This window comes from Sus scrofa, chromosome 2, assembly GCF_054392235.1.
Source record: "Sus scrofa isolate SSC_HxYL_T2T_F1_AM1 chromosome 2, Sscrofa_HxYL_maternal_Yorkshire_Landrace_v2.0, whole genome shotgun sequence".
Taxonomy (NCBI): domain Eukaryota; kingdom Metazoa; phylum Chordata; class Mammalia; order Artiodactyla; family Suidae; genus Sus; species Sus scrofa.
The window spans coordinates 77,599,289-77,627,123 of NC_139384.1; the positions used below are offsets into that span (position 1 = coordinate 77,599,289).

A 27,835-nucleotide genomic window follows, 5' to 3' on the forward strand; every position below is an offset into this window, starting at 1 on the left:
TTAAGATTTATGTCTCCAAAAACTTCCTATCTTTCTTTATGAACCCCTGGTTTAAGGTTTGGATTTTATTTATTGGCGATTTATTGTTTTTGCCATTTTCAATGACTGTTCAAATTCTACTAATTTTATTAGAATTTTAAATTCTAAATCATTTTTCAGACTTTCTTTCTTTCTTCCTTCCTTCTTTTCTTCCTTTCTTTCTTTCTTTCTTGCTTTCTTGCTTTCTTTTTTTCTTTCTTTCTTTCTTCCTCCATCCCTTCCTTTCTTCCTCCCTCCCTTCCTTTCTTCCTCCCTCCCTTCCTTTCTTCCTCCCTCCCTTCCTTTCTTCCATCTGTTCTTTCTTTCTTTCTGTCTTCCTTCCATCCTTCCTTCCTTCCTTCCCACCTTCCTTCCTTTCGTCCTTTCTCTCTTTCATTCTTTTTTTTTTTAAAGGCTCGGCTTGTGACATATGGAAATTACCAGGCCAGGGGATGAATGGGAGCTACAGTTGCCAGCCTATGCTACAGATGCAGCAACACCAATTCCAAGCCTGAACCACATCTGTGTCATAGCCTGCAGCTCACAGCAACACTGGATCCTTAACACATAGAGCAAAGCCAGGGATTGAACCCTCATCCTCATGGGTACTAGTTGGGTTGATATCCCACTGAGCCACCATGGGAACTCCTGTAAGGCACCACTTGCATGAGCTCCAGAGGGTGGGTGCTTGCCACTGATGACATGTCAGGCTCCAGAACTCCAGAGGCAAGGTGTAGATCATTGTCTCCACTGAGGGACTCCCTGTCCCTATCTTCCTGGGAACATGTGCATGGACCATGGCTGCCACTCCCACAGAGGGCCCCACAACCAGGCACCAACCCCTCCCCTTGCATTCCTGGGAGTGGATGTGGCCCACCACCCCTAAAGTTCCCAAAACTGTGCAATGACATCTGCCGACAACTCCCTGGGAGTGTGCATGGCCCACTGCCTTCTCTGCCAAGGGGCCCAAAGAAAGCACTGACCATTGCCTCTACCTTCCCAGGAGCTTGTGTGGCTCACTGTCATGACCAAGAGTCCCACACCTGCCAACATCTGTTCCTCATTTCCCTGAGAGGATGTGTGACCCACTGTCTTAGGAGCCACAAGGCCCATGACAAGTTGAGAGCTTGTGGCTGCCACTGGGCTCTAGGAGGGGCTGCACAAGCCACTGCCATCTCCCTCACAGACTCCATCACCAGCCAGCACACAGCTCCAGGAGCAATTGTGAGCCCCCACTGCTCCCATCACGTGCTCTGGAGGCACGTGCAAGATGCCAACATGACTGAGAACTCAGGAATAGGTAAGAGCCACTGCATTAGCACATCTAACATCAAGCACAAGCTGAGGGAAGAGGAGACAGATATCCATATAAAATATTCTGAGACTAAAGGGGAAGAGCTGAAATCTCTCCTCCCAATTGTGTGAACCACTGGTTTTATACCTCCACTGACAGCCTTATAAATTCTGTGCCGGTGGAGCTCCCCTTGTGGCTCAATGGTGATGAACCTGAGTAGTATCCATGAGGTTTTTGGTTTGATCCAGGGCCTCGCTCAGTGGGTTAAGGCTCCGGAGTGGCCATGAGCTGCAGTGTAGTTTGAAAATGTGGTTCAGAGCTGGCTTCACTGTGGCTGTGGTAAAGGCTGGCAGCTGCAGCTCTGATTCAACCCCCAGGCTTGGAACTTCAGAATGCTGAAAGTGCGACCCTATCTAAATAGATAAATAGATAAATAGATAAATTCAGTGCTGGTGGAATATCCACATTGATGAGTGCTGCCAAAGCTGAGATGGGTCTGGCTTTAGCAGCTGTGGGCTCTGTGGGTACATACATATGGGGCTTGGACCAGGCCAGAGTCTGAGCTGCCTCCATATCTTCCACAGCATATCCAGGTACATGGATACTGCTGTCCTGAGTCCTCAACTCAGTGCATCTGCACTGGTGGCCAAGTGAAATTACCTGAGAGACACCAGGGCCACTTACCAACATATGCATGGTTAAGGTGGGGTTGAGAGCAACACCAACAACAGTGTATTTTGTGAGACCACACAATGGGGAAAAGGTGACACGACAGAGCACATTCACAGGCAATTAACTTCAGCATAAGGATACTCAATGGCTCCTCTCCCAGTGGGACTGCTTCAACCCCACCTGCCTTGCACTACAGGTCAGAAACACAGCTCAGAAACAGATCTGCAGGTTTCTGGAGTGGCAACTAGAGAGAAAACCCTGCCCTCTTACTGAACAGTGACAACCAAAGAGCAAACAGGAGTCCCCAGTCCATATCCAGTGCAGGTTCTGGTCACCGCATTTTCAATCACACCTTCAATTGATGTGAGAGTAAACCACTGATATTCAATACCCAAGTTCAGGATTATCTGATTACTGCTCAATTAGAGAGAGTGCATGTCTTCGACTATATTTCCTTTAGAACCTTTATGTTGGAATCTTGATGTCATTAGTATAATTTGGCTTATGAAATTTGATATGTGGGAGAGTGGTCTGTTGCAACCTTCCACATCTTACCTGTGCAGTCCTCCTGGCTCAGAGTTCTATGCATGAGGAATTCAGATATTTATTTCTCATTACCTGATTTGTAAAAATAGAGTATATATACCCAATTAAGTTGAACATGGAAGGAAAAAGTCTAATTATGTGTCTGTGCATAAATGTCAGAGGGAGGCCAAATGCCCAAATGGCAGGAGTGTAGAGAAGAATTGGAAGGAAAAGTGAGTGTTTAGAAATTGAAGAATGCTGGAGAAATAAGAAAATTGTAATAATAATAACCGTGATGACTTCATAGTGGGAAGTGGAGATCAAATACTAGGATCATTGCTCAACTGAGACTTCATAGTATATGAAAATCAAAGATAGGCTTGTGAATGAGTTGTTTTCTGATTTTTCCAATCCACTATCTTTGCTATGATGAATTTTCTTGAAGGAGGCAGAAAGATCCTCACCTTGTATTTTCTTATTACATGTCCACTTGAGAGATTTATATCATGATTACTTGTCCCTTCTTATTCTTGAAATTATAAAACCAGCATTTAACTTGTGATGCAATCTCATGCAGACTATTAATTGGGTAACATTTGATCCTATTGAATATTGATAGTAATAGAAGAAAACCAAACATTAATTATCTCAGGGGCTTATATATCACTGTATGTAATATCTAGTAGTCCAGGAAGGAAGGGAAATTATGGATTAATGTGTTACAAATATTTTGAATTTTTTAACACTTATGAAAGGGCAGGGGTATAAGAATGAATTTGATCCCAAGCTAAAGAGAGATGTTGCTTTGACCCAGTCCCTAGAAGGTAACATTTATTTTTATTTATGAGTACATATATATATATATATGCATATTTTATTCTTTTTTTTTTTTTTTTTTTTTTTTTTTTTAATTTTATTTTCCCACTGTACAGCAAGGGGGTCAGGTTATCCTTACATGTATACGTTACAATTACAGTTTTTCCCCCACCATTTCTTCTGTTGCAACATGAGTATCTAGACATAGTTCTCAATGCTATTCAGCGGGATCTCCTTGTAAATCTATTCTAAGTTGTGTCTGATAAGCCCAAGCTCCCGATCCCTCCCACTCCCTCCCCCTCCCATCAGGCAACCACAAGTCTCTTCTCCAAGTCCATGATTGATTTTCTTTTCTGAGGAGATGTTCATTTGTGCTGGATATTAGATTCCAGTTATAAGTGATGTCATATGGTATTTGTCTTTGTCTTTCTGGCTCATTTCACTCAGGATGAGATTCTCTAGTTCCATCCATGTTGCTGCAAATGGCATTATGTCATCCTTTTTTATGGCTGAGTAGTATTCCATCGTGTATATATACCACATCTTCCGAATCCAATCCTCTGTCGATGGACATTTGGATTGTTTCCATGTCCTGGCTATTGTGAATAGTGCTGCAATGAACATGCGGGTGCATGTGTCTCTTTTAAGTAGAGCTTTGTCCGGATAGATGCCCAAGAGTGGGATTGCGGGGTCATATGGAAGTTCTATGTATAGATTTCTAAGGTATCTCCAAACTGTTCTCCATAGTGGCTGTACCAGTTTACATTCCCACCAACAGTGCAGGAGGGTTCCCTTTTCTCCACAGCCCCTCCAGCACTTGTTATTTGTGGATTTATTAATGATGGCCATTCTGACTGGTGTGAGGTGGTATCTCATGGTAGTTTTGATTTGCATTTCTCTTATAATCAGCGATGTTGAGCATTTTTTCATGTGTTTGTTGGCCATCTGTATATCTTCTTTGGAGAAATGTCTACCCAGGTCTTTTGCCCATTTTTCCATTGATTGATTGGTTTTTTTGCTGTTGAGTTGTATAAGTTGCTTGTATATTCTAGAGATTAAGCCCTTGTCAGTTGCATCATTTGAAACTATTTTCTCCCATTCTGTAAGTTGTCTTTTTGTTTTCTTTTGGGTTTCCTTTGCTGTGCAAAAGCTTTTCAGTTTGATGAGGTCCCATGGGTTTATTTTTGCTCTAATTTCTATTGCTTTGGGAGACTGACCTGAGAAAATATTCATGATGTTGATGTCAGAGAGTGTTTTGCCTATGTTTTCTTCTAGGAGTTTGATGGTGTCCTGTCGTATATTTAAGTCTTTCAGCCATTTGGAGTTTATTTTTGTGCATGGTGTGAGGGTGTGTTCTAGTTTCATTGCTTTGCATACAGCTGTCCAGGTTTCCCAGCAATGCTTGCTGAATAGACTTTCCTTTTCCCATTTGATGTTCTTGCCTCCCTTGTCAAAGATTAATTGACCATAGGTGTCAGGGTTAATTTCCAGATTCTCTATTCTGTTCCATTGGTCTGTCTGTCTGTTTTGATACCAGTACCACACTGTTTTGATGACTGTGGCTTTGTGGTATTTCTTGAAGTCTGGGAGAGTGATGCCTCCTGCTTGGTTTTTGTTTCTCAGGATTGCTTTGGCGATTCTCGGTCTTTTGTGGTTCCATATAAATGTTTGGATTGTTTGTTCTAGTTCTGTGAAAAATGTCATGGGTAATTTGATAGGGATTGCATTGAATCTGTAGATTGCTTTGGGTAGGATGGCCATTTTCACAATATTGATTTTTCCAATCCAGGAACATGGAATATCTTTCCATTTTTTTACATCTTCTTTGATTTCTTTGATTAAGGTTTTATAGTTCTCGGCATATAGGTCCTTTACCTCTTTGGTTAGGTGTATTCCGAGGTATTTGATTTTGTGAGGTACAATTTTAAAAGGTATCGTATTTTTGTATTCCTTTTCTAATGCTTCATTGCTGGTATACAGAAATGCAACTGACTTCTGAATGTTAATCTTATATCCTGCCACTTTGCTGAATTTATTAATCAGTTCAAGGAGTTTTGGGGTTGAGTCCTTAGGGTTTTCTAGGTATAGAATCATGTCATCTGCATACAGTGACAGTTTGATCTCTTCTCTTCCTATATGGATGCCTTTGATTTCTTTTGTTTGTCTAATTGCTGTGGCTAAGACTTCCAAAACTATGTTGAAGAGCAGTGGTGAGAGTGGGCATCCCTGTCTTGTTCCAGATTTGAGTGAGAAGGCTTTCAGTTTTTCCCCATTGAGGATTATATTTGCTGTGGGTTTATCATAAATGGCTTTGATTATATTCAGGAATGTTCCCTCTATACCCACTTTGGCGAGGGTCTTGATCATGAATGGATGTTGAACTTTGTCAAATGCTTTTTCTGCATCTATTGAGATGATCATATGATTTTTGACTTTTTTTTTGTTAATGTGGTGTATGATGTTGATTGATTTGCGTATGTTGAACCATCCTTGTGAACCTGGGATGAACCCAACCTGGTCATGGTGTATAATTTTTTTGATATGTTGTTGGATTCGGTTGGCTAAGATTTTGTTGAGAATTTTTGCATCTATATTCATCAATGATATTGGGCGATAGTTTTCTTTTTTGGTGGTATCTCTGCCTGGTTTTGGAATGAGGGTGATGGTGGCCTCATAGAATGTCTTTGGGAGTATTCCTTCTTCTTCAACCTTTTGAAAGAGTTTAAGGAGGATGGGCACCAATTCCTCTTTATATGTTTGATAGAATTCACCTGTGAAGCCATCTGGTCCTGGGCTTTTATTTGTAGGGAGTGCTTTTATGACCTCTTCAATTTCATTTCTGGTGATTGGTCTGTTCAGTTGGTCTGTTTCTGCTTGATTCAGTTTTGGCAGGCTGTAAGATTCTAGAAAATTGTCCATTTCTTCCAGATTGTCAAACTTATTGCCATATAGTTGTTCATAGTATTCTCTTATGGTTTTTTGTATTTCTGCTGTATCCGTTGTGATTTCTCCTTTTTCATTTATAATTTTGGTGATTTGGGTTCTTTCTCTCCTCTTTTTAGTGAGTCTGGCCAGGGGTTTATCAATTTTGTTCACCTTTTCAAAGAACCAGCTCTTGGTTTTATTAATTTTCTCTATTGTTTTTTGAGTCTCTATTTTATTGATTTCTTCTTTGATCTTTACAATTTCCTTCCTTCTGCTGACTTTAGGACTTCTTTGTTCTTCTTTTTCTAATTCATTTAGGTGGAGGGTTAAGTTGTCAATTTGGGATCTTTCTTCTTTTTTGAGAAAGGCCTGTATTGCTATAAATTTCCCTCTGAGCACTGCTTTCGCAGCATCCCATAGATTTTGAGAGGTTGTGTCTTCATTATCATTTGTTTCAAGATAGTTTTTAATTTCCTTCTTGATTTCCTCATTGACCCATTGGTTTTTTAGTAGCATGTTGTTTAGTCTCCATGGAGTAGGTTTTTTCTCTTTCCTTTTCCCATGGTTGATTTCTAATTTCATGGCATTGTGGTCAGAGAAGATACTTGAGATAATTTCTATGCTCCTAAATTTATTGAGATTCGCTTTATGTCCCAATATGTGGTCGATTCTTGAGAATGTTCCATGAGCATTTGAGAAGAATGTGTATTCTGATTTTTTTGGATGTAGTGTCCTGAAGATATCAATTAAGTCTAACTTTTCTATTGTTTCCTTTAGGATCTCTGTTGCTTTATTGGTTTTCTGTCTAGAGGATCTGTCCATTGATGTGAGGGGGGTATTTAGGTCTCCTACTATGATTGTATTCTCATCAATATCTCCCTTTATGTCTGTTAATATTTGTTGTATGTATCTGGGTGCTCCTATGTTTGGGGCATATATGTTGATGATAGTAACATCCTCTCCTTGGATGGATCCCTTATTCATTAAATAGTGTCCTTCTTTGTCTTTCTTTATGTCTTTTGTTTTAAAGTCTATTTTGTCTGATATGAGCGTTGCAACTCCTGCTTTTCTGTCATGTCTATTGGCATGAAATACTTTTCCCCAGCCTTTCACTTTCAATCTATATGTATCTTTTGTCCTAAGGTGAGTTTCTTGTAGGCAGCATATTGAAGGTTTTTGCCTTTTTATCCACTCAGCCATTCTGTGTCTTTTGATTGGGGCATTCAGTCCATTGACATTTAAGGTGATAATTGATAGATGATTATTTATTGCCATTTGATCCTCGTGTTCCAGTTGATTCTATGGTTCTCCATTCTTCCTTTCTTTTTTTTTTTTTTTTTTTTTTTTTGGTTGGATGGTCTCCTGTTATTATCTGCTTGAGTGTATTTTTTTTTTTCATTTTTTGCAAATGCAATATTTGGTTTTGGCTTGTGGTTGCCCTGTTTTTTAAGTATGCTAACCCCTTCCCATAATTGTGTGTTTTAGCCTGATGGTCCTGTAAGTTCAAACACTTCATTATTATATTAAAATTAAGAAGAGAGACATACATACAAACAAAAAGGATTATTTACCTCCTAACATCCCTTGCCCACATTTTATGGTTTTGATGACTCTTTTATTTTTTTCTTTTTAATTTTATTTTGTTTGAAGCATGTTCATGATTAAATCTGTATGCTGGCTTATTTGAGTGACTGCTCTCTGATTGTATCTTCCTCAGTCCTAGTTCTTCCTCTTCTTCTTCTTCTTTTTTTTTTTTCTTTTCTTTTTTCTTCCCTTTCCTTCCTTTCTTTTTGGTTTAGAGAAGCCCTTTCAATATTTCCTTTAACCTGGGTTTTGTGTTGCTGTATTCTTTAAGTTTTTGTTTGTTGGGAAAAATTTTTATTTCCCCTTCTATTTTAAATGATATTCTTGCTGGATAAAGTATTCTAGGTTGCATATTTTTTCCTTTGAGCACTTTAAATATCTCTTGCCATTCCCTCCTGGCCTGTAGTGTTTCTGTAGAGAAATCAGCTGATATTCTTATGGGGGTTCCCTTGTAGGTAACATTCTGTTTTTCTCTTGCTGCCTTGAGGATCCTCTCTTTATCACTAACTTTTGCCATTTTTATTATGATGTGTCTTGGTGTGGGTCTGTTTGGGTTCAGTTTGTTTGGGGCCCTCTGTGCTTCTTGTATCTTGAATCCAGTATCCTTTAGATTTGGGAAGTTTCCAGCAATAATTTCTTCAAATATATTTTCCATTCCCTTATCTTTTTCTACTCCTTCTGGAATTCCTATTATGCGTAGATTGGCCCGTTTTATATTATCCCATAGGTCTCTTATATTGCTTTCCAGTTTTTTGATTCGGTTTTCTGTCTGTTGACCAGATTGAGTGATTTCCATTATTCTATCTTCCATATCACTGATTCGTTCTTCTGCATTATTCATTCTGGTTTTTACTGCCCCTAGTTCAGTTTGCATCTCTGCAAATGAATGTTCTAGTTTTTCTTGGCTCCTCCTTATATTTTCTAGCTCCTTTCTGAGGGTATCTGCATTGCTGTTCATATCTTCTCTTAATTCCTTCAGTATTTTCACTATTTCTCTTTTGAACTCCAGGTCTGTCAGACTGCAGAGATCAGTTTCATTGTTGACTGTTTTAGGTGAGTTCTCCTGTTGGTTTGACTGGGGGTGGTTTCTCAGCTTCTTCATCTTGCTTGTTGTCTTCTTTCTCCTGAGGGAGTTGTACTCTCCGTTATCGGGTAGTGTTTGCCTTGTCACTGCCCTGGAATATTTCCTGAGGGCTGTCGTTGTTGGTCAATCTTTTTTTGAGGCAGTGTGGCTTTTCTGGAGTGTTGATGGGGCTAACAGTGTTTCTTTGAAGCAAAGGAGGACTTCCTGAGGGCAGACAGGACTGGGAGGTCCACCCCACGATGGTAGCAGATTTCACTTGGTTCTCAGCACCCCCTGGGGTCTTGGGCGGGTAGCAGGGCCCTTGGAGACTCAAGAGGTTCCTCCCCAGGGCAGCCCGACTCAGAAAGACCGTCTGAGATCTTTTCCCGATTCCGCCAGGCTTGTTGCAGCTTTTCTGGGCTGCAGGGGGTCCTGCCTGGAGCTGGCAGTCCTATGCAGCTGGTCCACTAGGTCTCAGCACCCCTTGGGGTCTTGGGCGGGTAGCAGGGCCTTTGGAGACTCAAGAGGCTCCTCCCCAGAACAGCCCGACTCAGAAAGACCGTCTGAGATCTTTTCCCACGTCGGCCAGGCTTGTTGCAGCTTTTCTGGGCTGCAGGGGGTCCTGCCTGGAGCTGGCAGTCCTATGCAGCTGGTCCACTAGGTCTCAGCACCCGTTGGGGTCTTGGGCGGGTAGCAGGGCCCTTGGAGACTCAAGAGGCTCCTCCCCAGGGCAGCCCGATTCAGAAAGACCGTTTGAGATCTTTTCCCGATTCGGCCAGGCTTGTTGCAGCTTTTCTGGGCTGCAGGGGGTCCTGCCTGGAGCTGGCAGTCCTATGCAGCTGGTCCACTAGGTCTCAGCACCCCCTGGGGTCTTGGGCAGGTAGCAGGGCCCTTGGAGGCTCAAGAGGCTCCTCCCCAGGACAGCCCGACTCAGAAAGACCGTCTGAGATCTTTTCCCGATTCCGCCAGGTTTGTTGCAGCTTTTCTGGGCTGCAGGGGGTCCTGCCTGGAGCTGGCAGTCCTATGCAGCTGGTCCACTAGGTCTCAGCACCCCCTGGGGTCTTGGGCGGGTAGCAGGGCCCTTGGAGACTCAAGAGGCTCCTCCCCAGGACAGCCCGACTCAGAAAGACCGTCTGAGATCTTTTCCCGATTCCGCCAGGCTTGTTGCAGCTTTTCTGGGCTGCAGGGGGTCCTGCCTGGAGCTGGCAGTCCTATGCAGCTGGTCCACTAGGTCTCAGCACCCCTTGGGGTCTTGGGCGGGTAGCAGGGCCCTTGGAGACTCAAGAGGTTCCTCCCCAGGACAGCCCGACTCAGAGAGACCGTCTGAGATCTTTTCCCAATTCGGCCAGGCTTGTTGCAGCTTTTCTGGGCTGCAGGGGGTCCTGCCTGGAGCTGGCAGTCCTATGCAGCTGGTCCACTAGGTCTTAGCACCCCCTGGGGTCTTGGGCGTGTAGCAAGGCCCTTGGAGACTCAAGAGGCTCCTCCCCGGGGGAGCCCGTCTCAGAAAAACCGTCGGAGAATTAGGTCGATCTATTCACGGCCTGGCTAGGCTTGTTCTAGCTTTTCTGGGCTGCAGGCCTTTTCTAGGGGCCTGGTGGTGTTTGGTGCTGCTCTGTGGAAGTGTAGCCCCTCCAAAGGGCAAGCAGGCCTGTGCAGGGAGAGCCCCTGCGGTGGTAGGCTTCACGCAATTGTTGAGGCCAGCCCTCCTGGATGGCAGGCAGCCCCAGGTTCGGCGAGAGCGTAGGGGGTGGCGGGGGTGGGGGGAGGGAATGCACTGGGAAGCACAGCTTTCTGCTAGCTAGCGGGCCTGTAAGCTTGCTGTGGCGTGGGGGGTATTCTATGGGGACCCACCCCTTCTTCTCTCCCCTCCCCAGCACGGGCGCAGACCAGGCTCTTCTCCCAGGTTCCCTCTGAGGCGGCTTTCCACTTCCCCGCCCCTAGAGTATTGCTCCCTTCCTCTGCGACAGCTTTGTTTTCTAGTCTCCCAGGCAGTCTCTGCCCCGTCAAATGGTTTAGAGACCTCCCAAGCAGTTTCCGCTCTTCCCCGCCCCCCTAGCCCGGGGACTAATCTCTGGAGCCGAGGTCTCGGTGCCCAGCCCCCACCCAGGCGGCGCCCCCCGGCCCTTTCTTGGGGACTAACCTTCGGAGGCGAGGTCTCTGTGCCCAGCCCCAACCCAGGCGTCCCCCGGCCCCCTCTCGGGGACCAACCTTCAGAGCTGAGGTCTCGGTGCCCAGCCCCCACCCAGGCGTCCCCCGGCCCTTTCCCGGGGACTAACCTCTGGAGCCGAGGATTCGGTGCCCAGCCCCCACCCAGGCGTCTCAATTTTTGGTGACTGTGCCCGTAGTTCAGATGGTCCGTTGGGTTCTTGATCGTTTTTCCGTACTCCGACTTACTGCTACACTCTTCTCTGCATCTGGAGATTCCTCCCGTTCGTTTGATCTTTCCCCCGGTAGGAGACTTTCCAGGGTGCGGGATCCCTTTCTCCTCCGCAGTTCCCTTTCGGGAGCGCCCGTCCCGCTCGGATTCACCTTCTCTCACTCTCCTCTTTTCTCCCGTTCTGCCCAATAATGTCACGAACTTCTTGCCGTTATTGGAGTTTAGGTTCCTCTGCCAGCGATTGGTTGTTGTTCTGTGCGAGTCATTTCTTCTGTAGATGTGCTTTTTTTGTTGTGTTTGTGGGAGAGGGCGAGCGTGTCCCCCTACTCCTCCGCCATCTTGTCCTCTCTCCCATATTTTATTCTTATTGTTATGTCCACACCTGTGGCATATGGAAGTTCCCATGCCAAAGGTGAAATTAGAGCTGCAGCTGCTGTCCCACACCACATCCACAGAAATGCCAGATCCAAGCTGCATCTGTGACTACACCACTGCTTGTGGCAAGACTGGATACATAACCCACTGAGGGAAGCCAGGGATTGACCCTGCATTGCCAAAGAGACAATGCTGTGTTCTTAACCTAATGAGCCATAAAGGGAACTCCTCTGGGAGGTAACTTTTTAAACCTTTGAAATTTCCTTAATGATAGGTGTATTAGTATTCACGGTGGATACTCTAGGCCCTACCAGAGAATTTGTGCTAATAGAAAGCCAAGCCAGAAAGGCAAACCATTAGAATTATGGCTTTGGGCAAAGTGACATCAACCCAACCTCTGAGGAGCGAAGCTCAAAAGTGAATTCAACAATATGGACAAAAATGAAACCAACCAGGTTTATGGAATGAAGCCTCTATAAAATGTCTAGAAACTGAAGCTCAGGTGAGCTACCTACTTGGTAAGACTTTTTTGAATATTGTCAGCAATTTTCAACATGAAGAAGAAATGCGTCTGGACTCCATGGAGAGAGGACAGAAGAAGCTTCACCCTGCGATGTTTGAGATCCTCTCCTGGGTTGGTTTTCTTTAGTCTGGTTCTAATTTGTATCCTTTTGCTATAATGAAACTCTAATCCTATATTCATAACTTTTCTGAGTTCTGTGAGTCATTCAAGTGCATTATGAACCTGAGGGGGTCCTCTCAGTTTGAGTCCTTCTAGAGAATTATTGAATAAGAGAAAGCCCTCAACTTTGTTGCCAGCATACCTGTAATGAGGGTGACCCTAGAAACCCCGAAATTGTGGCTGGTGTCTGAAATGAGGGGCTTCTTTTGAAGACTGTTCCTTGGGATTTTGTGGTATTTGCAAACTCTTTGTAGGGAGGAAGGGCAGTGCAAAAAGTCAAGCCAAGTTGCAGTCCATCAAAGGCCTCTGAAATCCACCAGGAAGCTCTGGAGCCAGTATGATTCCTGAGAGATGGTTGGAGGTGGGGCAAAGGGGTCAAAGGCTTATATCCCCACATGATAGAGTCATTGGATGTGGGCTGCCTGGTGGTGATCTGTAGCTGAAGCAGGTTCTTCTAGGAGGTGATTGCTGATGACTGAGTAACACCCAACATTTGGAGCAGTATATCCCTCATTCCCTACAGGAGATATATTTTTATCATAGTAAAATACCACAAAATTTACCCTCTTAACTATTTTTTAGTATGCAGTTCAGTTGTGTTAAGTACCTTCATATTGTTTTGCATCCATCACTACCCTGCTCCTCTAGAACCTTTTTCACCTTCCCAGGTGAAAACTCTGTCCCCATGAAACACTAAGTGCCCATTCCTCCTCCCAAACCTCTGACAACTACCATTTCACTCTCTGCCTCTTAGAGCTTGTCAAAATACATTGGATGTTTTAGTTATTAAGATAGAGTTTGGATCCATATTAAGAAATGGGAGGAAAATTACGTGAAAAGTATAGAAACAATAAGAAGGGAGAGCGGTGCTTATTTTGCAAAGATAGAAACAAAACTACCCATGATTGAGAGTCCTGGGTAGTGCATGTAGAAAGTGATGTGCTATGCAAAACCTTGGATGGGCCATGACTTTCATGGGGAGCGCAAGTAATAGCACAATTCCATCAGCACTGTTCGAAGAGGAAAATTCGTGTTAAGAAAAAGCAGAGAGCCAGAAAATTGCACATAGACTATGTGACTCCAGATTCTGAGTTTATTGTTGTACATATTTGATTTGCATGCCATTACCAGTTGAGAACCAAATAAAGATAGCACAGTTATTGAGATTAGACTATTCTGCTGACAATCCCCCACAGGGCACGCTTGATGTCCCCGTTCCTCAGGCTGTAGATGAAGGGATTCAACATAGGTGTGAACACAGTGTACATCACCGAGGCCACTGCACCCTTCCTGGGGGAGGAGGAGATGGCTGAACTGAGGTACACCCCAAGGCCTGTTCCATACAGCAAGCAAACAATGGACAGGTGAGAGCCACAGGTGGAGAAGGCTTTATACCTCCCTCCCGATGATGAGACTCTCAGAATGGAGGAAAGAATTCGAGCATAAGAATAAAAGATCCCTAAGAGTGGAATCCCACCAAAGATGGTACCGATGAAGTAGATTAATATGTTATAGGTGGAGGTGTCAGAACTGGCAAGACTAATGAGCTGAGAAAGTTCACAAAAGAAATGAGGGATTTTCACATCAGCACAGAAGGTGAGCTGTGACATCATCAGGTAGTGCAGCTGGGAGTTTAAGAGGCCAATGGAAAATGACCCCAGGACCAGCAAGCCACAGAGGCGGGAGTTCATGATCATCAGGTAGTGTAGGGGGTGACAGATGGCCACCAACCGGTCATAGGCCATGACTGTCAGAAGTAGACTCTCCAAACAGGCAAAAAAAGGATAAAAGGTCACCTGAGCTAGGCAGCCTGCATATCTGATAGTTTTGTTGTGTGTCTGGAGGTTTACTAGCATCTTGGAGACAGTGGTGGTGCTGATACTGATGTCAGCCAAGGACAAATTGGAAAGGAAGAAGTACATGGGTGTGTGGAGGTGGGAATCAGAGCTGACAGCCAGGATGATGAGCAGGTTCCCAATTAGAGTCACCAAATACATGGAGAGAAAGAGTTCAAAGAGGAGAGGCTGCAGGTCTGGATCATCTGAGAGGCCCAGGAGGAGGAATTCTGAGAAATAGGTATGATTCTCTGGTTCCATGTTAGGGGAAACATCTAAAAAAGAAGATATTGGTGAACAAATGAAACAATTGTTGAGGCACCAAGAGAAGTGTCCTTATTTATTTATTATTTTCTTATTTATTTATTTTATGGCCACACCTGTAGCATATGGAAGTTCCCAGGCTTGTGATCAAATCAGAGCTGCAGCTGTGGGCCTACTCCCCAGCCATAGCAACACTGGGCATAAGCTGTATCTGTGACCTGTGCTGCAGCTTGCTACAATGCTGGATCCTTAACCCACTGAGCAAGGCCAGGGAAAAACACCACATCCTGATTTGTACTCTGTCTGGTGGTGAACCCATTGAGCCATGGTGGGAACCCCTAGTGTTCATACTTTAGATTTAAGCAATGCACACAGAAATTGTTCATGGTTCAAGAACATACACCCCAGCACCTTCAGCACTATTTCTTCATTGTGAGCATCTTCTCAATTTTTTTTTTGTCTTTTTAGGGCCACACCCATGGCATATGGAGGTTCCCAAGCTAGGGGTCACATGAGAGTGTAGCCACAGGCCTATGCCACAGCCAAATCCACCTGGGATCTGAGCCATGTATGCAACCTACACCACAGCTTGCAGCAATACCAGATCCTTAAGCCACTGAGCAAGGCCAGGCATCAAACCTACATCCTCATGGATGCTAGTCAGATTCATTTCCACCGAGCCAGGATGAAAACTTCTGTGAGCTCCTCTTTATTGATGCCTGAGGCACTCAGCTGTTTCTTTATTACATCTGTTTTAGAGGCATGTGGCCAAAGACATCTGGACAATATATTGTGTGAAAACAAATCCACAAACGTAGGAAAATATCTGCCCCCTACTTTTGAAGGAACCAGAGAGAATAAAAACTATTTTTCTCTTTCTCAAAAATCTTCTAATTAAGGATGCTAAAAGCAACTAAATTTGCCTCTCAGGAAATTTCGGTTCAAACTAATCAATAGACCATTAGGGCATAATGGATGGTGGCTCATCCTGATGGCAGGAGTGGCTCCTAAGAGACATCTTAGCACTGAATAAATGCTCAATCAGAATTTGAATCATTATTGGATGAGTTAGTCATTGATGAGATACAATCCTAATAAAGATTTAATGTTATTATATTTTCCTATAAGGAGAGAGAGAGAGAAGCCTATCAGGTCCCAGAAAACTCATTCAGAGTGAGTGGAAATCATAAAATGTGTCTCAGGCACAAAATCATATTAACTACCCCTTTCTTTCTCTCTCTCTGTTTTATTTTAATGATTCAATACTTAAAAAAAACCCTGGATGTTATAGATCCTAATAAAAGGAAAATGAGGAGTTCCCATCATGGCTCAGCAGAAATGAATCTGACTAGTATCCATGCAGATGCAAGTTTTATCACTGGCCTTGTTCAGTGGGTTAAGGATTCAGTGTTGCAATGAGTTGTGGTGTAAGTCACAGACGCGGCTCATATCTGTCTGTGGCATAGGCCAGTGGCTACAGCTCTGATTTGATCCCTAGCCTGGGAACTTCCATATGCTGGTGCAGCCCGAAAAAAGGCAAAAAAAAAAGAAGAAGAAGAAAGAAAGTGATAAGACCCTCAGGAAGTGACACAGAGGCATACTAGCACTGTTTCATCTTTTGTGTAATCTTATAAGACATCACTGGAAGAAATGAAACTATAAGCAAGAATGTGCACAGTGTATGGAAGATGTATTGCCCAAACTTTATCTGAGAACCAAGGAAGAGTCTGTACAATATCTAACATAGATTTTTTGTTCTGGTAGCCTGTGCTGTGCTAGGCTAGAAGAGGATCTGAGAAGATCAAAATAAATGAGACTCGGATATTTCCCTCCAGGTATTCGGAAGCTACTTGCATGAGGACACAATAAAATGTTTTGAAGCATCTATGGAAGTCCAAGCCTCAGATCACAAGATAGTTTCACTGAGGGTACTTCACCTTGAGGATGATGAAGATGATGTGATGCTGATGACAATGTATAAAATTTACTTTACTGTTACTATAATGCATTCATTTCAAATAAATTCACATTCTTAGCACCCCTTTTGTTTCATTCTTAGTCAATGCAATGGTGTCAATTGGATATCAATTTAGAGAACAACCCCGAAGCTCAAAGATACTGCAAACTTGCCCTGTGTCATTCAGATAACAAGTAGGGTGGGAAGGATTCAAAACGAAATTGTGTGTCTCTGAGTTCAATACACTGAACTTGTCTGCTGTGTTTCCCTACTGGTCAGAGTTTTAGTGGAGGTTCAAAAGCCTCTTTCAAACTTCATAAGTTAAACTTTTCAGCTTTTTCTAAATTCTTGCATAAGGATAGAATCCAACACCTTGACGCTTTACTCCTGTAGAGATAAAAATAAATAAGTAATCAGGTAATTATTCCAAATACATAACAAGTTAATACCAATGTTACTTAAAATGTTTCAGAGAAAATAAAGTAAGAAACATCTGCCAAAAAAAAGAGAGAGAATAAAGGGGGAAGTGGGCAGTGAGGCAAAGTATAAGAGAAGGGAAAAAAAGAACTGCTTGAATTGTCATGAGCTGATTCTTCCTGGGATCCCTGTGTTCAGCTGAGCCTTACTTCCTGTCATTGATAGAGCAGGTGCCGCCAATGTCCTCCACTGTGGTCCTTCATGAATCCCCAAAGGGAAGAGCACAGTGAGCAGAGGTCTTTGCCTGGGATTAAAGGGGCAGAGTTTTCCTTTTGCTGTTTTTGTTTGTAGTGGGTTGATCAAATTTCTGAAATGTGTGTCAATCCTTAAACATTTGTGATGTCTTTTTTCTTAAATCAAATCCAGCCCCTCTGATGATCAGTTGACAGTTGAGCAATTAGGATGAAAGCCAGATCTCAAACCCTAAATTGGCCTTCATATGCCAACTTAGGAGATTTTCAAGTCAATTCATCATTAGAGAGGGACTCTCTGAACACAGGCTGTGTCACCAGGAGAGAGTACTGCGTAGGTGCCCTATGAATGGAGTTTCACAGTCTGCAATCACATCCAACTTAACCCTGTTTTTACTGCAAGCCTTGATAACATTCCTTTAAAATACTCTATCCCTATCCTCAACTGTAAAATGATGCTCATGCATGTTTGGAGGGTAGTAGTGCAGAGAAAAGGCACAAAGGCTTCATTAAAAAATCTTAACTCAGCACCTGGAACATGAAATCCCTAGGTAAAGTTCTGTGACATTTGGGTTATTGTCAACATTTCCATCATCATCACCTTCATGATCATCTGGAGCACTTTAGGGATAGTTTTGAGGGACCTCTTTCCTTCTCAGTTTATAGAAAATATGCCTGCAGAAGCTGGAGCAGTGTGGGAGGAAGACAGAAATTTAAATAAGTGTTCTAGGATCCCCACCAGAACCAACAACATCAAATTCTTGGCTTGTGAGCAGAATCTTTGCCTTTTGCTATCCTGCCCCTGGCTTTCTCAAATGTCCCCCTGGCTTGACAATGAGAAAACAACCGTCTCCCCCTGCACCTGTCTCTCCCTCAGCTGGGCTGTGTCTCTGCTGGAGCAGGATGGAGAAAGGCAGATGGCGGCAGCTTTGTTCTTGGGACTGGCAGGAGACAGACATAGATGTGGACCTCCTGGTGCAGACAAAAACTCTGGGAAGATCACACACACAGAATGGAACCCATTGGACTGGAGAAGCTACCTGAAGAGCTGGGAAGCACAGGCTGATTATTTACAATGTGGCAGCCTTGAAACCTCAATGCACACAGCAGGTAATTAGACAAATTGGTCCTTGGTCTCTCCGTCTCTGAGGATTTGCTGATTTAACCGAGGGAGAAAAGGAGGAAATTGAGTGTATTAGGAAGGATATAGGCCTTTCAAGTTCTCAGGAGGAGGCTGACTTCTACTCTTCCCCTCTGACTTCAAAGCTGCTTATCTCCTCCTGAAATTCAGACAGCTTGACTTTGTTTTTCATTTAGAGAGAGAATTTTGTGACTTTTGTATGTGTAAATCCATTGAATTAGTTACGTGATTTACAGAGATTGAGGTCTTACACGCCGAGATTCTGAGGGCATTTCTATTTTCTTAGTTAAGATTTAGGTCTCTGGGAATTTCCTGTTTTTGTTTATGTGGCCATGGTTTGGGGTTTTACCTTTTGTTTGCTGGAGATTTATTGGTTTTGCTACTTTAAATGATAGTTCAAATTCTAGTTCTATTTTTACATTTCAAAGCCTAGTTAATATAAAATTCTAACTAATTTTCCTGTCTAGTTGCTATATGTCGCTACATTACACAACCGGGAATTTTGACATATTGATCTGGTAACCTGCTAGTTTGCTTTAATACTTCAAGGGGGCTCAGAGAGGTCTACATCCCAAATGTCAACCAGGGCTGAAGTCCTATCGTTCCTTGACCAGAAGAGTATCTAATTCCAAGTTCACTTACGTGGCTGTTGAGAGGATTGCATTCTTTGAAGGCCAGAGGTGTCCTGTAGTTTCTGACCAAGTGGACCTCTGAAAACATGGCGGCTGGCTTCCCTCATGGGTGAGGTGGTGAGATGGTAGGGGAGGGCTGCAAGATGAAAGCTGAGTCTTCCTACACTTTCACTTTGGAAAGGATAGCCCATATTTATTTCCAAGTTCTATTCTTTGGAAGCAAGTCCCTGTGTCCAGTACACACATAAGGAGATGGGTATATAAATGGTATGAATACTGGTGGTGGGGTTTATTGGGAGCATTTTGAAGCTGTGCATTGCACAGTGTTCAGTCTCTGGCAGGAATGTTGATGCTAAGAAGAATGTGATTATGGAGATATTTTTTAAAAAAATATGTAGTTGATTTACAATGTTTCTTCAGTTACTGTGGTACAGCAAAGTGACCCAAACCTACACAGTACCCTTTGTAGAGTAGGTCCCCATCTCCCATCTACTCCAAATGTAATAGTTTACATCCAAAACACCCCCAAACTCCCCATCCAACTCATTCCCTACCTCCTGACTTGGAAGCCACATGCCCATTTGCTATGTTTGGGAGTCTTTTGCTCTTTTGTAGACAGGATTGCTAGTGCCGTATTTTAGTGATATCATATGGTATTTGACTTTCTCTTAATTTTTTTATTTTTAAATTTATTTATGATTTTTTTCTATTATAGCCGGTTTACACTGTTCTGTCAGTTTTGTACTGAATAGCATGGTGACCCACTTACAGATACATGTCTGCATTCTTTTTTCTCACATTATCATGCTCCATCATAAGTGACTAGACATAGTTTCCAGTGCTACACAGCAGGATATCATTGCTAATCCATTCCAATGCAATAGGTTGCATCTTTTAACCCCAAGCTCCCAATCCATCCAATTCCTCCCCCTCCCCTTTGGCAACCACAAGTCTATCCTCCAAGTCCATGATCTTCTGTGGAAAAGTTCATCTGTGCCTTAAAATAGATGCCAGGTATAAGTGATATCATATGGTATTTGTCTTTCACTTTCTGGCTTAGTTCACTCAGTGTGAGAAGCTCTAGTTCCACCCATGTTGCTGCAAAGGGCATTATTTCATTCTTTTCATGGCTGAGTAGTATTCCACTGTGTATATATAAAACATCTTCCTAATCTGGTGATCTGTTGGTGGACATTTGGGTTATTTCCATGTCTTGGCTATTGTGTATAGTGCTGCAATGAACATGCAGGTGCATGTGTATTGTTCAAGGAAGGTTTTGTCCGGATATGTGCCCAAAAGTGGGATTGCTGGATCACATGGTAGTTCTATGTACAGATTTATAAGGTACCTCCATGCTGTTCTCCACAGTGGCTGTACCAGTTTACATTCCTACCAACAGTGAAGGAGGGTTCCCTTTTCTCCACACTCCCTCCAACATTTGTTATCTGTGGATTTATTACTGATGGCCATTCTGACTGGTGTGAGGTGGTATCTCATTGTAGTTTTGATTAGCATTTCTCTAATAATCAGCGATGTTGAGCATTGATTCATGTGCTGGTTGGCCATCTGTATATCTCTTCCTTGGAGAAATGTCTATTCAGGTCTTTTGCCCACCTTTCAATCCGGTTGTTGGCTCTTTTGCTGTTGTGTTGAATAAGTTGTTTGTGTATTTTTGAAGTTAAGCCCTTGTCAGTTGCATCATTTGAAGCTATTTTCTCCCATTCTGTAAATTGTCTTTTTGCTTTCTTTTTGGTTTCTTTTGCTGTGCAAAACCTTGTCAGTTTGATTAGGTCCCATTGGCTTATTTTTGCTCTTATTTCTGTTGCTTTGGAAGACTGACCTGAGGAAATATTTTTAAGGTTGATGTCAGAGAATGTTTTGCCTATTTTCTCTTCCAGGAGTTTGATGGTGTCTTTTCTTATATTGAAGTCTTTCTACCATTTTGAGTTTATTTTTGTGCATGGTGTGAGGGTGTGTTCTAGTTTCATTGCTTTGCATGCAACTGTCCAGGATTCCCAGCAATTCTTGCTGAAAGGACTTTCTTTTTCCCATTTCATGTTCTTGCCTCCTTTGTCAGTGTTTAATTGACCATAGGTGTCTTGGTTTATTTCTGGGTTCTCTATTCTCCTCCATTGGTCTGCTTGTTTGTTTTTGTATAGGTACCACTGTCTTGATGCCTGTGGCTTTGTAAGATTGCCTGAAGTCTGTAAGAGAGATGACTCCTGCTTGCTTTTTGTTCTTCAGAGTTGCTTCGGGAATTCTGGGTCTTTTGTGGTTCCATACAAATTTTTGGATAGTTTGTTCTAGTTCTGTGAAAAATGTTGTGGGTAATTTGATAGGGATTGCATTGAATCTGTAGGTTGCTTTGGGTAGTATGGCCATTTTTATAATATTAACTTTTCCAACCCAGGACCATGGAATATCTTTCCATTTCTTTCCATCTTCTTTAATTTCCTTGATTAATGTTTTATAGTTCTTGGCACATATGTCCTTTACCTCCTTGGTCAGGTGTATTCCGAGGTATTTTATTTTTTTGGTTTGCAATTTTAATAGGTATTATATTTTTGTATTCCTTTTCTAATATTTCATTGTTAGTATACAGAAATGTGACTGATTTCTGAATGTTAATCTTATATCCTGCTACTTTGCTGAATTTATTGATCAGTTCAAGTAGTCTTAGGGTTTTCTATGTTTAGCATCCTGTCATCTGCATACAGTGACAGTTTTACCTCTTCTCTTCCTATTTGGATGCCTTTTATTTCTTTGGTTTGTCTAATTGCTGTGGCTAGGACTTCCAATACTATGTTGAATAACAGTGGTGAGAGTGAGCATCCTTGTCTTGTTTCAAATTTTAGTTGGAAGACTTTCAGCTTTTCTCCATTGAGTATTGTATTTGCTGTGTGTTTGTCATAAATGGCTCTGATTATGTTAAGGAATGTTCCCTCTATATCCACTTTGGTGAGAGTTTTGATCATGAATGGATGTTGGACTTTGTCAGATGCTTTTTCTGCATCTATTGAGGTGATCATGTGCTTTTTGACTTTTCTTTTGTTAATGTGGTGTATGACGTTGACTGATTTGCGTATGTTGAACCATCCTTGTGAACCTGGGATGAATCCCACCTGGTCATGGTGTACTATCTTTTTTATATGTCATTGGATTCAGTTGGCTAAAATTTTGTTGATAATTTTTGCATCTATATTCATCAAAGATATTGGCCTATAGTTTTGTTTTTTGGTGGTATCATTGCCTGATTTTGGAATGAGGGTGATGGTGGCATCATTGAATGTCTTTGGGAGTGTTCCTTCTTCTTCAAACTTTTGAAAAAATTTAAGGAGAATGGGCACTTTTTGATATTTTTATGTTTGGTAGAATTCACCTGTGAAGCCATCTGCTGCTGGACTTTTATATGTAAGAAGTGTTTTTATGACCTCTTCAATTTCATTTCTAGTGATTGGTCTGTTCAGTTGGTCTGTTTCTTCTTGATTCAGTTTTGGCAGGCTGTCAGACTCTATAAAATTGTCCATTTCCTCCAGATTGTCAGATTTTATGGCATAGAGTTGTTCATAGTATTCAATCATGTTTTTTTTTTTCTTTTATTTCAGCAGTATCCATTGTGATTTCTCCTTTTTCATTTCTTATTTTGTTTCTTTCGGTCTTTCTCTCTGCTTCTTAGTGAGTCTAACCAGAGGTTTGTCAAATTTGTTTACCTTTTCAAAGAACTAGCTCTTGATTTTATTTATTTGGTTTCTAATTTTCTTTGAATCTCTATTTTTATTGATTTCCTCTTTGATCTTTATGATTTCCTTCCTTCTGCTGACTTTGGGTTTTGTTTGTTCTTCCTTTTCTAATTCATTTAGGTGGTGGGTTAGTTGTCAATTTGAGATCTTTCTCCTTTTTTGAGGAAGGCCTGCATTGCTATGAATTTCCCTCTGTGCTGGGGTCAGCTCAGCAGGATGGGGCTGAAGAATGGGTGCTGTGGAACTTAAGGAAAAAGAGTTAACATAAAACAAGACACAGAGATATTTATCTTAAGTAAAGGTAGGAACCAGGGGACTCAAGGTCTCAGGGACCAAGAGCCCTGCCTCAAGAAACCACACTGCTTTTATTGTGAGATCAAGTGAGGAGTGGCTATGGGTGGATGATACAGGGTTTGTTTACTCTTATACTATTTAAAAAGACACTTAGGTGGTAAAGACTTAAGCTCTTACTCTGACCTCTAGGCACATAACAGTTCTTAAGCTTAAGTCACTTATGCCTTTAGGTCTTTGTTCTTAAGCTTAAGTCATTTACCAGTACTGTGACTGTTTTTCAAAGCAGGAAGATGGGATAAAGTAAGACAAGAAGATGGGATAAAGTAAAGAAGGACAAGATGGAGTTTTCAAGGAAACATGACTTGGGACACCTCTGAGCACTGCTTTTGTGGCATCCAACAGATTTTGAGAGGTTGTGTCTTCATTACCATTTGTCTCAAGGTATTTTTTTAATTTCTTTCTTTACTTCCTCACTGACCCATTGGTTTTGTTAAGTCTCCATGTAATAGGTTTTTTTCTCATTTCTTTTCCTATGGTTGATTTCTAGTTTCATTCCATTGTGGTCAGAGAAGATACTTGAAATAATTTCTCTACTCTTAGATTTGTTTACATTAGCTTTGTGTCCCAATATGTGGTCAATTCTTGAGAATGTTCCATCCCCTTTTCTTCTTCTTTTCCTTCTGGCATTCCTATTATGTGTAGATTGGCCTGCTTTATATTATCCCATTGGTCTCTTATATTGCTTTCATGTTTTTTCACTTAGTTTTCTGTCTGTTGTCCTGTTTGGGTGACATCCATTATTCTATCTTCCACGTCATTAATTCATTCCTCTGCATTATTCATTCTGATTTTTACAGCCTTTATATCCATTTTTATTGCTACAAATGAATTTTCTAGTTCTTGGCTTCTACTTACATTTTTTAGTTCCTTTCTGAGGGAGTCTGCATTACTGTTCATATCTTCTCTTAATTTCTTCAGTATTTTCACTGTCTCCCTTTTGAACTCCAAGTCAGCCAGACTGCAAGTTTCTGTTTCATTGCTGACTGCTTTGGATGAGTTCTGCTGCTGCTTCAACTGGGAATGGTTTCTGAGCTTCTTCATCTCGCTTGTATTTTTCTTTTTCGTGGTGGAGGTGCATGCCCCATGGCTGGGCAGGGTTTACCCTGGTGCTGCTGTGAAGTGCTTCCCGAGGGTGGGCAGTGCTGGTGGGTCTGCTTTGAGGCAGCAGGGCATTTCCCAAGGATGTGCAGGGCTAGCCATGGCACTCTGTGGCAGAGGGTGTTTCCCACGTGTGGGACTAGCAGGGTCACTCTGAGGCAAAGGAGCACTTCCCAAGAGTGAGGTTGGGCTGGACTGGCAGATGTGCACTGTGGTGGAGGTGCACTTCTCATGGCAGGGTAGGGCTTGCCCTGGTACTCCTGAGCCATGGAGCTCTTCCTGAGGGTGGGCGGTGCTGGGCAGCTTGCTCTGCAGGTGTTGAGTGCTTCCTGAGGGCAGGCAGGGCGGGCAGGCTTGCTCCACAGTAGTGGGGCACTTCCCGTGTTTGGGCAGGCTGGGCCAGGGAAAGCCATGGTGGTGGTTGGTTTCCCTCAATTGATGGCAAGTGGCTTTTGGCCAGGCACATGTGGGGTGGGGGAGGGAGGATGTGCTGGGAAGCTCTGCTCTCTGCTAGCTGGCAGGTAAGCATGCATGCTGGGGTGCAAGGAGTATTCTCCTCCTCTCCTCACCCCAACACTGGTGCCTTGTCTCTCCTGCAGCCCCAGACCTTCTCCCGGGTTCCCTCTGTTGTGGCTTTCCACTCCCCAGCTGTTAGAGCATTGCTCCCTCCACCCATGACACACTGCTTCCTAACCCCTCAGGCTATCTCCACACTGCCAACCCCAGCCCGCTCCCAGGGACTAAACTCTGGGGCCTAGGTCCTAGTGCCCAGTCCCCACCCGAACATCTCAGTCTTTAGGGCCTGTGCCATGGTTCCGATGATCTGTGCAGCTCTCACTCTGCTTTTCAGATCTCAGACCTGCTGCTGCACTTTTCTCAGCATCTGGAGATCCCTCCGACTGGGTTGATCTTTCTGTCAGTTAGGTGACTTTCCAGGTTTGAGGGTTCCATTTCTCCTTCACAGTTCCCTCTCAGGAGTACCAGTCCAGCCCTGATTCCCCTTCTCTCTCTCTCTCCTCCTTTCTCTTGTTTTACCCAGTTATGTCAAGAGACTCTTGCCATTTTTGGAGGTTTAATTTCTTCTGCCAGCATTCAGTTGCTGTTCTGTGTGAGGTTTTACATGTTGATTTGTTGTTGTTGTTGTTGTGTTTGTGGGAGAGGGCAAGTGCATCCCCCTACTCTTCTGCCATCTTGCCTCCAATTATATGTGTGTTTAAATGGCAGGAGGAAATTTGGGGGGACAAGATGGCAGGAGGGTAGAGAAGGGTTATAGAAAAGGAAGTGATTTTGGGGAAATTTTAGAGTGCTTGGGAAGTAGGCAAAATCTAATCCTAAACTGAAATCCTTTATTGATGGGATGAGGGGATCTGATATGAAAGTCACTTCCAAAGCTGAGTTTTAGAGGACATGTATAAAAACCAAACACATTTACTTTTGTGCCAAAAATGAGGATAAGCTTTGTGCTCTTTTACTAATTTTCCCTCACATGATGAGTATCCTTGAGGGACATAGAAAACTACCTTCTCCTATTATCTTTTTAGATCTCCAACTGAGAAATTTCTTTCCTCACCATTTTTTCTTTGTACTCGTAGAACTTATAATAGTCACCTTTCCTTTAAAATCTTAGATGTACTATTACATGGGGAAAAAGGATGCCATTGAATTTCATTATAGTAAACACAAACTATATGTTTCTTCTCTAAAGTATTTGTACAGCACTCTATTTAAGGTCTAATGGTCCGTGGAAGAAAGGATATACTGAATGTATTGATATTTGTCAGGGGAGGGGGAGGGGTAGGAGAGGGCAGGACTGGGAGTTTGGGGTTAGTAGATGCAAACTATTATGTTTAGAATGGATAAAAATCTAGGTCCTACTGTAGAGATCAGGGAATTGGATCCAATCTCCTAGGATAGACCATGACGGAAAAGAATATTAAAAGAATGTGTATAATATGTATGTGTAACTGAGTCACTTTGTACAGCAGAAATTGACACAATATTGGAACCTATAACTCAGTATTATCAAATATATCTCAATATAAAAAATTAAATGTCTTCACTTTCCTTGCAAAGTTAAGGAATAAAAATTTTACATGAATATTTATTCAAGAATAAATTTTCTTGAATAAAAATAATATTTTCTTCAAAACTATACAATGTAAAGTTATACTTATTCTCCGCTCTGGCTATACTGTTTTTGAATATATAGACAAAAGATATTAAGTATCAGCTCTCAAATTACTCAAGTTCTCATTTGCAAAAATAAAATTGTAAGATCTCCTCTCATAGTCCAGTTTGAGCATCAGAGTTCACTGTCAGTGAAGTTGGTAGGTGATTTAGCTTAGTGGGAAAAATCAGAGTAACTAAACCAGTTATTGGATAGCTTTTCAGAAAACCAGAATAGTACCTCAGAAACTATAGGTAGGAGCTCTAATGGAAAGATTGATATGCACAGGTACCTGGGTATGTACCAGAAAGGAGCCAAAGAACACTGATCATAGCAGGATACTGCTCAGCCATAAAAAAGAACAAAATAATGCCATTTGCAGCAACATGGATGCAATGAGATGATTATACTAAGTGAAGTAAATCAGAAAGAGAAGGACAAAACTCATGTTATATCACTTATATGTAGAATCTAAAATATGGCACAAATGATCCTATCTGTAAAACAGAAATAGTCTCACAGACATAGAGAACAGACTTGTGGTTGCCAAGGGGAAGGGGGGAGGGATTGGGATGGACTGGGAGTTTGGGTTTAGTTGTTGAAAACTATTACATTTAGAACTGATAAGCAATGAGGTCCTACTCTATAACCCAGGGAACTTTATTCAGTCTCTTGGGATAGACTATGATGGAAGATAATATGAGAAAAGGAATCTATATATATGACTTGGTCATAATTCTATACAGAAGAAACTGACATAACACTGTAAATCTACTAAATTCTAATGAAAATAAAATTAAACAAAGAGCATGGATACAAATTGAGATCCTAATGAGGTTCTTTTCCCAATTGTTAAGAACATGATTTTTGTTAGCCTTGAATATCAAAAATTAAGATAAAGTTAAGTTTATTCATAATGACTTGCATGTCTTAACAATCCACAGGCACCTTTAGAGCCACGTGGTAACTGGAAATATGAAAGCATCCCACTAAACTTAATTGTACACCCTAGGTAAAGACATGCCATTACAATCCCTTTTTGTTTCCTGAGCACAATTTGCAGTCTTCTAAATTCAGAATCTCACAACATACCTTTATTCCCCATGCTATGGTTTATCATTCAGAGTTAAAGAAAAAAGAAACCATTCTTGTTATTTTAATGAAGATAATATAATGAAAGTCATTGATTCAATATTTATTGAAAGATTAAAGCCATAGAAGAAAAAAATGTGGTAACATAAAGACATAGTTTCACGCATCACAAAGAGAACAAAGAAATTTCAGCTATGTGTGGGGATGGATGTTAACTAGATTTAATGTGTTGATTCACAACATATAGAAATATTATATATTTATGTTGTATGCCTGAATCTAATAGAATGTTATATGTTATGATATCTCAACAAGTTAAATTGTTCTACTTTTTACTTATGTTATAATGAGAGGCGACTTCCAAGCTTCTTATACTCTGGACTCAACAGTCTACTAATATTTTAATCTGTTCTTATATTCCAATGAAATAGTCACATACATGGCTTAATAGCATCTTCTTCAGGATTTAAAAAAAATATTGGAGTATAGTTGACTTAGAATGTACAACCTTAAATTACCTATGTAATGTGATTGAGGAAACTTTGAGTGGAATAGA

At 42.0% G+C, this 27,835-nt stretch overlaps 1 protein-coding gene across 1 annotated transcript; it reads right to left on the reverse strand.

Moving 5' to 3' along the window:
• Positions 1 to 13,497: 13,497 nt before the first annotated feature.
• On the reverse strand, positions 13,498 to 14,427 carry LOC110259637 (olfactory receptor 7E178-like). The gene has a single exon (XM_021085127.1). The coding sequence runs from the start codon at positions 14,425 to 14,427 to the stop codon at positions 13,498 to 13,500; it is 930 nt and encodes a 309-aa protein (XP_020940786.1).
• Positions 14,428 to 27,835: the final 13,408 nt, after the last annotated feature.